This window comes from Argopecten irradians, chromosome 14 (assembly GCF_041381155.1).
Source record: "Argopecten irradians isolate NY chromosome 14, Ai_NY, whole genome shotgun sequence".
Classification (NCBI taxonomy): domain Eukaryota; kingdom Metazoa; phylum Mollusca; class Bivalvia; order Pectinida; family Pectinidae; genus Argopecten; species Argopecten irradians.
In genome coordinates this window covers 14,871,425-14,884,523 of record NC_091147.1, presented here as the reverse complement: position 1 = coordinate 14,884,523, position 13,099 = coordinate 14,871,425, and the positions used below count along the sequence as shown (strand labels likewise).

At 36.1% G+C, this 13,099-nt stretch overlaps 1 protein-coding gene across 1 annotated transcript; it reads right to left on the bottom strand.

Moving 5' to 3' along the window:
- Positions 1 to 10,101: 10,101 nt before the first annotated feature.
- Positions 10,102 to 12,691, bottom strand: LOC138307449 (uncharacterized). The gene is made up of 2 exons (XM_069248207.1): positions 12,409 to 12,691; positions 10,102 to 10,745 (listed from the first exon to the last, which is right to left on the bottom strand). Exon 2 carries the CDS (start codon positions 10,740 to 10,742, stop codon positions 10,353 to 10,355), a length of 390 nt encoding a protein of 129 aa, XP_069104308.1. The 5' UTR covers positions 10,743 to 10,745; positions 12,409 to 12,691; the 3' UTR covers positions 10,102 to 10,352.
- Between the last annotated feature and the right edge of the window lie 408 nt (positions 12,692 to 13,099).

The window sequence follows — 13,099 nt, the reverse complement described above, 5'->3', positions numbered from 1 at the left end:
ATTGGGATCTGGTTTCCCTATGATCATGAGCATCGACAAAGACCAACAGAGAAGTAACAATGAATAAATTATCTCAAACACAAACGCAATGGAGGAACATACGATGATAACTATAGTAGCGGAGATAAATATCCCCAAGGCCTTCCATTCCGCCTTTAAATCTAGCTTTTTACTTGGAATATCCGAAACATAGTTTTGCTGTAATAGTTTTGAAAATTTTGAGATGCCCTTAATACTCTCATTCATCTTACTTGCAGAACCTATTACTGTGAAAATCAGTTTATATTTTATAAATGTGGCAATACTTTAAATTTAACGTTGAACTTCCGTACAAAATCAAACACATATAATGAATTAATTGGATTAGAAATGGTAAATCCTTACTTGTATTCAAATAGGTTCAACTACTCACTATATATGTGCGACTACTGTAATCTATATTGTCTTCATAACATATCAAATAAGGAAATGATTTTACATAAGTTATTAGCTTGTTACTAAATACCATTCACTTAATAATGTATTATATTTGTACTCACTTACTTTCAATGAATAAAATATTATCTAAATTGATATATCAAATGACTTCAAATGTTTATGTTAAATTTTTGTAAAGCCATTTTTCTCTAGATTTTTTTTTCTATTATTTCAAGAACTGTTGTCGTGGTCACATAATATTTTTCTGTTCAATAACAAATCAGTCTATATAGGCATCTTACAGCTTGAGTCTGGTGATAAGAAATCTTAATGTTGTTGAAATAAACACTGAGAAATAAACCTTCTATATGGTGTAGGATTTCTAAACTCAAGTTCAATCAAATGTTTTCAGCTGGTGTTCACACATTAAATAGATCCAATCGTCTTTTTCAGAATAGCGGCTTCCGTATGAAAGATACGATCTTCCAAAGGGATCTGTTCACATATAAATTATGGTTGAGATTCTTTTAAAGAGACGGAGTTGAATAAAGCGAATTCCTCCCACGTACATTTACACAAACTTCTTCCTAATGTTTGATCTCATCTAAGGAATTTAGTTCAAATGCAAAATTCACCAAATGATCTTCTTAACTTTATCAGTTCTGACGTTCCTTTCCTTGCGATACTGTTTTCAAACAGAGGTTACCTATTAGTGTGGTTGTTTTAAAATCCACTGCAGAACGAATTCGAAAAGTGCATCTATACAGGCAAAACTCCAATTAACTCTTTTTCGAGAATTGTCTTTCACAAAGTGCATTTAAAGTCGTTTCATAAAATCAAAATTTATCCGCATTCTCAATTGAAATCGTGTAAAATGTAACGATTTTCTTAAGTTAGAGAGATGTCAGACTAATTCATCAAATCAAGCATACTGATATCAAATATTCGCAAAGATATATAAACTCAACTCTCACGAAAATTCCCTCAGCGAATGAAATGATATATATGAAGTTTAGAGGAAATCAGAATGTTATTCAGTTGCTATGCACACATTCCATCCTATCAACTTGTCGAACATATTTTTGATTCTAAAATGTTCAAGTTCAGGCGAAGTTTAGTTTTCACTTTAACTGGGATGTTGCAGACTATTATTATAGCCAATGTAGCAGTCAACCGGAATCCATGAAAGTAGCGACGAACTCTTTCGGATAAAGTTGTCAAATCGTTTTCTACCGGATAGTTAAGCAACTTTTTAAAAGCGATTCGATTTCACAGACAGACCGACGGTTTTTATTAAATCAAACGGCAATAATCTATTATGGCGAAAACACGACAGTAAATATAGTAGTACAAGGGGGTAGTGTACACAGACTGGTTATGGATTACGTAATTACCTCCATGAAGTTATTCAGAAATACTTTTTGTATTATACACAATGCAAATACTACAAGACACATGCCAAATCGGATACAAATTATTAAATAGACTGCACGTGGTTCAATCCGGTTCAATTCCAGAACTTTAATCAGTATAAAGGATTCGAGTGGTACCGTTGCAAAAATACTTCGAATACATTTTTCGAAATACAATGTATAATATCCTGTTTTTATTTGGGTTTTTTTCAGCGTTTTTTTTTTTTGCGGGACACCGGAATGTGAATATGTATGCAGGGCAACTTTAACAAATCAGACGTAACAAATTAATACAACGGTTCTTTAATATCAATAAAACATTCGATTACTTTAATCATTTCATATCCACATGTTATTAATGATGTAGGGAGGAACTACATTTTAGCCGACTTTTCGGTACCTACATTTACCGACGTCCTTTTTTACTAAACGTTTGGATTTATTTTATAACAAAATTTGAGCTTTCTAATGTGAATAAAACTGATATACTGCTACCTACCAACTGTTGGTATTATATACATGTGAAAGTATTGAACTGATTTCAGTGACGAAGACGAATACTATCTGATCAACGGTAAAATTTAAAGGGACAATTCAGTCTAAGAGAACATTAAATGTGTACATATATCGGAAACAAACCAGTTCTAATGGAAAAGATCAGTCTTTTTTCTGTGATATGCCAGAAAAGCCCATGGTTGTGAAATGCGTGTGAAATGTTCAAACTCGCTCGCTGTCCGCCATTACATGTTGTGGTCGAACATCTTGTATGCCGAACCCTGTCCCTTGCCCGTAGAGTAATGCAACTTTTGTCTAGACCTGCTCAAATCGCTCTGACAGTAGTGTGTTTACCTTATAAGGTGAATTGTCTTGCAAAAAAAAATCATTTTATCGCTTCCTCAGTTGTTATGTAGTTCGTTTGTTTAACGTGCGTGACTTTGGCTCGGGTATGGGTACAGCGTACATAATGTACCTGCTTAATCGTATTGATCAACGATTTGTCATTACAACGGTATCAATTAAAATACTAAACAATGACGTGGAATTTGTCAATAATTTGTGTTATATGTTTCATAAGAAATGTAGAACAATACTAGTGTTTCCCACAGGAAAAAAAAGGGCATGGTGCTGGGTTTTGAAAAGGGCACCTTGACCGCGATAAATAACCATCAGAGGGCACAAAGGTTATATCGACAACTTCCAATACAAGGGGAAATCTTTAAAACTATCTTGTTGTTTATTTAATTCTGGTTCAGCTTAATATCATTTAAATGCTTTAAACTCTCTGTATTGCTAAGTAATATCAGGACATCTATTTAATTATTCTGAGTGAAAAAAATGATTTTGAAAATTGTAATCTGCAGATCATATGATCATGACTATAATTGATTCACAATAAATATCTAAATTTCATTTATATTAATTAAAATAATGGGAAAACTCAAAATGTATTCCTTTATTTCAATCCAATTACCTTTATTTTAATATATATCTTTATTTAAATATTAAAAATACTGTATTGATTTGAATAAGATAACATGTTTCATAATAATGGACAATTAATTAAAATAATGTTCTAAATTTACAAGCACTAAATTAAGAAAATACAGATAAGCGTTAGAGTAGTATGCAAAATATTTCAATTTAATCTGATAGAGAAAAAAGTTTATTTCTTTTTAATTTGATTTATTTTAATTACTTTGCTATTAATAATTTTATTATTATTAAGGTATCTTTTCTAAAAATAAATTCACACCGAAATTCTAAAAAAAAATAATACCGTTTTCATTTGTAAAAACGTTAATATTAGTAAAATCCTGAAATTCAATACCTCCGGATCTACTATTACAATACACCCAAAATGGCGGCCATTACGATTGCAAATCTTATGACATCCATCCTATATAGATAGGCCTATTTAACATTAAAAACGTGAGTAAATCATTTACAGTTGTAAGCAGTATTTGTTTTTGAAGTAATGCTCACTAGCTGTAGTCATAAAACTTATTGAAAGGCCAGCTGATTGTTTTCTAGGCTGCCGATCGGCTGCTTGACTTCAGCTTACGTAATACACAGACCTGAATGTGACACCACAAGCCAAGGTGGAAATAGCCCAAGGCTGCTAATTAGGGCCACTGGGGTGTTGGTCAGGGGGTCAGGGAGTGGTCACACTTCTTTTGTTTACTTAATTATCAAGCCACTACCTGGTATTTTGGTAGTTTAGTAGAAGTGTACTGGGGACAAACAGGGCACGGCGTTATGTCATAGGGGCATGGCGTCAGGTAAAAAGGGCACGGCGCGGCGCCATGCTAATCGGGGCTGTGGGAAACACTAAATACATTTATGCCATATTTGCTTCTTGATTATGTAAAAGAATTAGCCTGAGTGAATTGTCTCTTTAATTGTTATTGTTATATAAAAAAAAACAATAATTCCCTGTACTGATTACTTGCCGAATGGACACATTACACAGGTGTTTACGCGTTATGAAAATAAACATTTTATTTATTTTAATCAAATCGTTCAGAAGGTGATGATAAATGTAGTATTAAAGGTAAGTTAATAATTTTTAGGACTCTACAAAATTATCGATCTTGTTTTACATTCCCATTTTAAAAATTAAAAGCCGTTCCGGAAAGGTAGTGGGCCTTTAACGCAACATGATGGAACTGTAATATAAGCAGTTAGTTGAGTATAAACGGTTTTTAATTTTTAAAATAGGAATGTAAAACGAGATCAATAATTTTGTAGAGTCGCAGAAGTTATTAACTATTCGTTTACTAGCACACTTATCATCACCTTCAGAACTGTTTAATAAGAATAAATAAAATGTTAATTTTCATAACGCGGGTCGTTTTATGTTTCCCGCCGTCGTCCTAAATGCCGCGCGTTAGTTGACTTTCACTGCGCCAGACGGCAAAACAGCGAAACGAATCTCCACTGTTATCGTACATTAGACTGGAAATCTTGCATAAGTTTGGTGTTGTAACCTCATCTTAAGCCATCGATATATATATATATATATATATATTTATTAATGTTTTTAGGAAACCTTTAAATTTTGCTCCGGAAAGGTAGTGGGCCTTTAAACAATTACAACCAGCTATCTATTTTCTAGTATGTTGCCTTCGGCAAACCTCGGCCGATTCCGGTATCCTACTCAAACATCTTAATTTAGATATATGATATCAGAATAGGCTGAAGTTTGCGGAATTTAGTATGTTGGACGGTGATATCCGTTAAAATCTATGATCACAAGAGACACAACTCGTGTTGTATTACCATATGTCTGCAATTTACAGTGATGAGGTCTCTTTGTAGGAATACAAACAATGTAAACAAACATGGCCGCCAGTAAACAATAAACAAAGCTAGTAGCCTATCATCACATAGGATTTGTATTCGAAATAATTAAACTTTAAATTAAAAATGTTAGCATTAATAATGAAATTAAAATGGAAATCAAGACGAAAACATTTAAAATTGCAGTAATTACTATTTGGACGCTTTCCAAATACCAAATTAATTAAAACGTCATAAAAACATCGTCCAGCGTCTTAGAACGTCGTCTGCTACTGTGTCCGGAACACTGGAGGAAATTAAAAACTAGTCTACTTTGATTGGAAAACACAAGGAAAAATACAGCATGGGGCTTGAGAGTTTTTCAAGGTACGTGTACCTGGCATGGTAAGCTTTTGACTGTTTGAAGTAGAATTACACCGTGTAATTTCGAGATAAACTCAGCTTAAACTGATGGAATGTTCAACTTAATTTAAGAACAATCACATCGTTTGAGCTTTACACAGCATAAAAATGTACTCAGCAATAGTGACGTGCCTTCCGAAAACAGAAATTAAATTGTAGTGTTGTGAATTTTGATGATTAAAGGGGGATAACCCTTACTGAGTACACTAGACTCTACATCACTGCGAACGTCTTGGGGAGGCGCTCGGCATGGTATTATGCCGAAGCTAGGCTAGACCGAAGAAAAACGACGACAGTACTAATGAGAACCAACTTTATCCAAAGAACTCATTGATTAATATCGACAGATATCTGACAGACTGATAGAAACATAAAGATTCATAAAAGCGAAACCAGGCACACTCAATATCCTACAAAACTATCATAGAAAAGTCAGATTTAAATAAGATTGCATCTTACCTTTCTAGTGGCTCAAAATCCCATTATCCTACGTCAAAATATGTGGTTTAAATAAATCACTTTGTCTCTCGCGGAATAGAATTCCATCATCAGATAAAAATCACCTCAGCAGCGTCCTTCTCCAAAGGCTGATTCGGAACCACATCACTACTAGAGAAGGGTATCTACATTGCGCGATATTAACTGTCACATCAAGAGTTAAAATGTTTGAATATTATAAAAGTGTATTTTATTTTGTAGATTTTTTAGGTATTATTGCTAAAATAAAGTTTGATGTGGTATAAAATGCATTTTTGATTACTTTATTTATGATACCATGGGGAACTATATTATATCTGGAAAATATCCGCTGTTCCGGTATTTGTACCTGCTGACGTCAGCGATGTGACGAGCGGCAAATTTAAATGCATTATTAACGACGTTTCTTCAAAAAATAGTTGAATGTAAATATAAGCAATAAACAGTTACCAAATTGTAGTATATAGTCAATATGAATACAATTTGGGTGACAGATAAATAATCATGTCGCCCTAACGGGCGACATTCAATTTATCTGTCACCCAAATTGTATTCATATTGACTATATACTACAATTTGGTAACTGTTTATTGCTTAAGTAATTGCACATTACTTATATGTTAATACTGAATACAATGTATGCTAATTTCCAATATTTACAATTAAGCTCTATGATACTGATACTATGAACCTTCATCGGAACGTACCCAAGAGGTCATGGAGAGTTGTCTTCTATGTGAAAATTTACTGAAAAATATTAAAATATTCTGAAACTTGATCATGATGAAATGATATTTAGATAAAATAGATGCTTCTACAATACAAACGATTTTAATAGAAAAATATCCTTATTTGAAAATTTAAAAGTTATCCACTTCCTCTCTTAATAAGTTTTTATATTTTTTGTGGAAACGTTCATCACATCTAATTTTCATGAAAGTTCTGGAGCACAATGAACTGTTATAAGAGAATAAGATTATGAAAAAGTTATGTAAATTACACACATGTATATATATATATAAGTATATAAGTACTTCCAGTTCCGGAGTTGTTTTTAATATTAGCTAAACTTCCGTTTATGCGTAATGCATCATTGTTCACTAACCATATGCCTTATAATGATTGCTCTGTCAGTGCATTGCCAGGTCAGATTGACTGTCAAAAGCAGGGGCGGATTCAGGTTTTGAGGTTAGAGGGGGCGTGAGACAAAGCAAATCAGGCGAGGGGTCTGGGGGCCGCCTAGGCCCCCAGAAGCTCTTGAATAAATGGTGCAAAATCCTGCATTCTGAGGATTTCATGAACACTATTTCCAGAAAATAACTGAAGCCATTTAAGGATGTTTATTTATGGTTTTCGTGTCAAGTGTCATATTTTTTATTTGAAGTTTTGATTTAATTTGTTTTACTTACAGAATTGCAATATCAAAATCTTAATATTTATATGGACATAAAGCGAAGAAGGGCTGGGGTCTAGGGACCGCCTAGGCCCCCAGAAGCCCTCGAATAAATATATACTTTTTCCAAAAAATAATTGAAGCCATGTAAAAATGTTCGTTTATTATTTTTGACGTCTAATGTCAGATTTTGAATATAAAGTTACAGAATTTCACTGCCTAAAATCAGCATATCTTTTCATAGAGGCACGAAGCAAGAAAAGGATGGGAGTCTGGGGGCCGCCTAGAACGAATATACGTACCCCGCCTACTATGCCTTTAGGCCGGTTACGAATTGGTCCCTAGGTATCGTAGTGGAGCACTGCCTCCGAAAATCACTCGGGCACAGTTTTTCATACTTTTTTGAAGGTTTCCGATTATTTTATGCATATAAATGCATTTACATATTATTTTTTTTGTCCAAAACAAACATAAATACCATGCTTACTATCTACCGTACCGCTCACAAGACGTCAAAATCACATTTTGTGAACTTTAAACCCTGCAAAAGTCAGAAATACTCTGAAGGGCTTTATTATATAATTTCCTGGATGCTGGGGTAAGAGATGCATGTACAAGGCTGGTTAACGTTGGAATAAGGCTGCAGGCTTCAGATGACTGGGGACTGTTGTTGGAAGTCTGTCCGCAGAGGGCAGCAGTGTCTTGAATAGCTCTACCTGTGAACGAGACAAAGCATCAGCCAAAACGTTCTGAGCACCAGGAATATGAGTTGCCCGTACCATGATATTATGTTGCAGGCAATTCAAGACTAATATACGAATTAGGGCCATAATCTGGGGGTCCCGAGAAGTCTGATTATTTATGATAGACACTAGAGACAAGTTATCAGTGAATAACCAAATAGCCTTTTGCGAAAATTGTGCTGCCCATACCACTAACGCTACAACAATGGGGTAGAGTTTCAAAATGTTGATATGTGGTGTTTCACATGGGAGGTTCCATGTACCAGAAAACCACGAGTTGCCAAATACAGCACCGTATCCTATTGTGGATGAAGCATCTGTATATAAACTCAATGTGTCTGATGTCAGCCAGGTATCTGAGAGGAAAAAACTCTTTCCGTTGAAACGATCTAAAAATTCGCCCCACATGTTCAGATCTGCTCGACCACCACTATTAAGACGAATTTTGTAACTAGGTTTTCTAATACCTTTTGTTAAGTCTATCAATCGTCGTAGAAATGGGCGACCAGGTACCACAACACTGGTTGCAAATTGAAGTTTTCCAATAATGGACTGAAGTTCTTTGAGAGTTATTTTCTTTTTGTTCTGGAATGCTCTACATAGATTCCTACATTCATCTAATTTGTCTAATGGCAATCTAGCTTCTTGTAATATTGTATCTAATGTAATGCCAAGAAACGGCATGACCTGGTCCGGGCCAAAAGTTTTATCTGGAGCCAGGGGTACTCCTATCTCTGAACATAATTTAGTAAAATTTTGGAGACTTTGAGCACATTGGGAAAGGGAAGATTCGATAAATAAAAAATCATCCAAAACATGAACTATGGCTGATGCTTTGCAGTGCCGATATGCCGCCCATTCAATGGCCGTACTGAATGCCTCAAATATTCTACAACTTTCAGCAAGTCCCATGGGAAGACACTTATCATAATAAAATTGATTTTTCCATTTAAAACCGAGTAGGTGCCGCTGACTTGGATGAATTGGAATTATCCGAAATGCAGACTCTATATCAGTTTTGGCCAAAAATGCATTTGGTAGATGTTTAATAAATGAAATAGCATCTTGAATATTATGATATTGTACTGATGAATATTCTTCAGGTATCCCATCATTCACTGAACTACCATTGGGATAACTGAGGTGGTGAATTAAACGAAATTGACCTTCTATCTTCTTTGGAACTACACCTAGAGGACTTATATGCATATTAGGAAAGGGGGCTCTACAAAAGGCCCAGCAATTCTGCCTGCCTCTAATTCTTTCTTTAACTTCTTATCAACCACCTCAGGCATATCAATCGCAGATTTTAAATTATTGCAAGTGTGGCCCATGGGACTGCCTTCAAAGTGAATTTCAAAACCTTTTGAGAAACCATTGATTAAAAACATGGCTTTATCCTTGTCATACTCCTCAAGTACCAGTGCTAATGCTTTGACATTAATAGGGGTAGTAATGTCGAGGGCGTTGGGGTCCAAAACCACTACCGCGGGGGAAAAATCTTGGCTGGTTGGAGGTGTTTTGACGGGGACGAAAAGTTTGCCGAAAACGCGGGGGTGTCTGTATATGTGGACGGGAATGTGCCATAACTGGGCATTGCGTTACCGGATGTTTGGCATTACAAATGCCACATTTATGGGAGTAGCGACAACCACCACAATACTCGCCGCGAGCAAATTTGTGACAAATTCCCGGTTTATTTGTCGATGATCCCGAGGTCGGACGACGGGAGAGAGCTTCATTCCATAGCTCGAGATGAAGCATGTCCCAACGGAGGGAGTAATTAGCATTTGCGCGGAGACGCCGAAAATTGGTGTCATAAAATTGCCAATCAGCTGGTTTTGATGCTAAATTGCGTATCATGGACTGGTACTTGAGGAGCTGAGGATATGCTGCCTGATCATTTAAACAAAAAACGGCAATATAAATGGAGAATTTCGTCGTCCATCTTCTTCGATGGTTAGGGGTTTGTTGGTTGTGTCTTTGTGTACCCACTGAATGTTTGTATTTCCACTGTCATCTGTAGACAGTACCATTTGTAAAGAGTCAGTGTTCTTTTCTGTTATTGAACTCATGTCCACAAACTTGCCCATTAGTATGTTTTGTTTAATTTTAGGATCAACCAGATCCACTAGTGGGGTGGTTATCTGAGCCCCGGCTGAAAAACTAGTCAGTTCATCAGAAGTAGTTGTCATGCTGGCGAGTTGATTAGCAGGAAGGATTATCGAATCTAACCCACCTAGAGTCCTCCACGGTGACAGCACTCGCACTATGATTAGAGGTGGCTGGGGTATTTGAGGTCATGAGTGGAGGTACTACGTCTTGTGGCATGGCACTGCCGGACTGTGCATTAGCAGCAATACCGCCAGCTGATATTGTCCCGGTTTGGTTCCTTGCCTCCTGTAAGCCTGCTTTAAAGGCCTCCTTCATCAGGGCCTTTAACCGGTCTTCAGTTATAGAGGTTGTCCCCCTTTCAGGTTCCTGGGACACATCCCTTGAATCGGCGTCCGGCACAGAAGCTGTGTTAGCCTGTTGTTGTTGCGGCTCTGGCGCATGAACATTATTTGTAGCTGCCGTCCGGCGCTTCTTGGGAGGCATGGTCTAGGAAATAAAGAAAGGAAAGCCAGAACATTTTTTTTTTTTTTTTTTTTTTTTTTTAAACCTTCACCTTCCTATTTACAAGATACAGGAGCACTTAACAGATGTACACCCCAACATTTAATGCAATGGTAAATATCCATACATTGACAACAAATCTCTAAAATTTGAAAAGAAATGTTGCTATAATATGAGAAAAAGGCAGGGTAAAATGATATTGTAGGGTGCCTAAATGCTTATCATAAACTCGAGACTCACAAGTCATATTATTAAATAAGATATGATTTCAACCAATAATGTCGATTATGTAATGTAATATAGATATCAAGTAGCCGGCCAAAGGCAAGGCAAAATTCAAGAATTAATATAAGGCAAATTGAGTCAGATTCACAAGTAATCCATTCTGATGAAGCCGGCCAAAGGCAGGGCAAAATTCATTTAATAATGTAAACATTCAAAAATTCTGAGCCAGAGACTCACAAGTAATCTTATTCTGATGAAGCCGGCCAAAGGCAGGGCAAAATTCATTTAGTATTGTAAACGTTCAAAATTCTGAGCCATAGACTCACAAGATCTACTAACTTCATATATAGTACAAGCAGCTCTGGGTTTACACCTCTACCGAAGCAGAATATGGCGTATATGCCGAAGCAAGGCCCTGAGAAGCGGTACATTATTAAAGAAAGCAACTATTTTTTTTTTTTTTTTTTTACACAGTTTAAAAGTATTTTGTAATATAGTCAATAATAGATAAGCTTATATTGATTTACTAAATATTGCTATACAGTTGCTCCAAGAATACTATAACAGACTCCAAAAGAATCAAAACTAAATAATATATAATAACTGAAAAGCATAAACTTGCAAGAAATTCAATTTATGAAAGGCTATTTAAAAAATATTGTTGTCTGAATTGAAATGACAGTCTTCGCATAATAAAGCTATTGGGAAAGGGGGGACAACTCGTATCAACACGCATGAACAACGACAGCTGAAAGTCTAATCTGAGCCGAGGGCAAAAATCACACAACTTTTAATAGATCGAAAGTAGGGTTTCTGATCCCGAAGATGAACCCCGTCAGTATGTAAAAGAGGAAATACATTCCAGATTGACCGCCTATGGTCCCAAAGAATAGCCCGAGGCATACACAAACGTTCTGCTAGGAGAGAATTAACCTGAGAAACACGATCATTGTAAACTTCTACCGATACATCCCCTTTACGAGTGCGGGTCGAGGCTCGGAAAAATAACTTACAAACTGCAACCTTTCTAACACCACCTATATCTAAGAGCCAATCTACAAATGCACACAACTCCCGAACAACCGACTCTGGGTCTGCCGAAGGACTACTCAAATCATTGCCCCCGCACTGTAAACAAACCAAGTCAAAATGTGACTCGCGATAACTACGTGAAAATTCTCTTACGATTCGATTGATACTACCGCCAGGAAGCCCAGTAAATCTAACTGAATCATACTGAAGTCCTAGATTCGACCGAGATGGTAGCTCGTTTACATAACGTGAAAGCCGAGATATAAAGCTATGGCCCAACACTAAAACATTCCTACGAGACGCCATTACGCTGTCAGACATGGTTCATTGGAACACGTGTTTGACCCAATCATGTAAACAAACCGCATATATCTCAAGCGAATTCACTCACCAGGAATCCTATGTGTCCTGTACGTAGAAAAAGAAACAGATGTTTGAAAATGTTTTCTGTGATCTATGTGTAGAAGTTTTCTGGAACAGCTGGAGGAATTAAAGATGGCGGTCAGCTGAAAATTTGATCTGGCCCCTATGGGGTTTACACTCGGAAAAAGGGGTCATCGATCATGTGATGTCGATTAGCCAATGAAAACGCATTGTGATAAATAAAGCCGGGAAATTTAAATCCAGTATCTGCGCTTGTGAAAAAAGTTGTCTATTGCTAGACTTTTTATTTTGTGAACTTGCCGTATAAATTCGCTTCTGAAAGACCTTCATATGTATAATGTAAAAAAATGCCCCGATGAAAATTTGATATTTTATGTGGTTCGGTTTTATTGCCTAGTAGGTAAGCTATATCAAACAAGTACGATAAAATGTAAAACAAACGTTTTATAATGGTTTGCATAATCAGTTTTCAGTCTAAACGTCTCTTGAGCTACAATATTGCAGCTAGGGGTCGCCTATTGAAGGTTTTTATAGGACTAATGAAAGTGTATGTGAACCTTTTTTAACGATATAAGCTTTTACTTTTATACATTATCTGTCAGATTAGATCATTCATTTTCCCTAACTTACACAATCTTCATAATTCGTGTGTTGGACAATGAAAGAAAATAGGGCTAGTGGTCTTGTCTATGGCCATA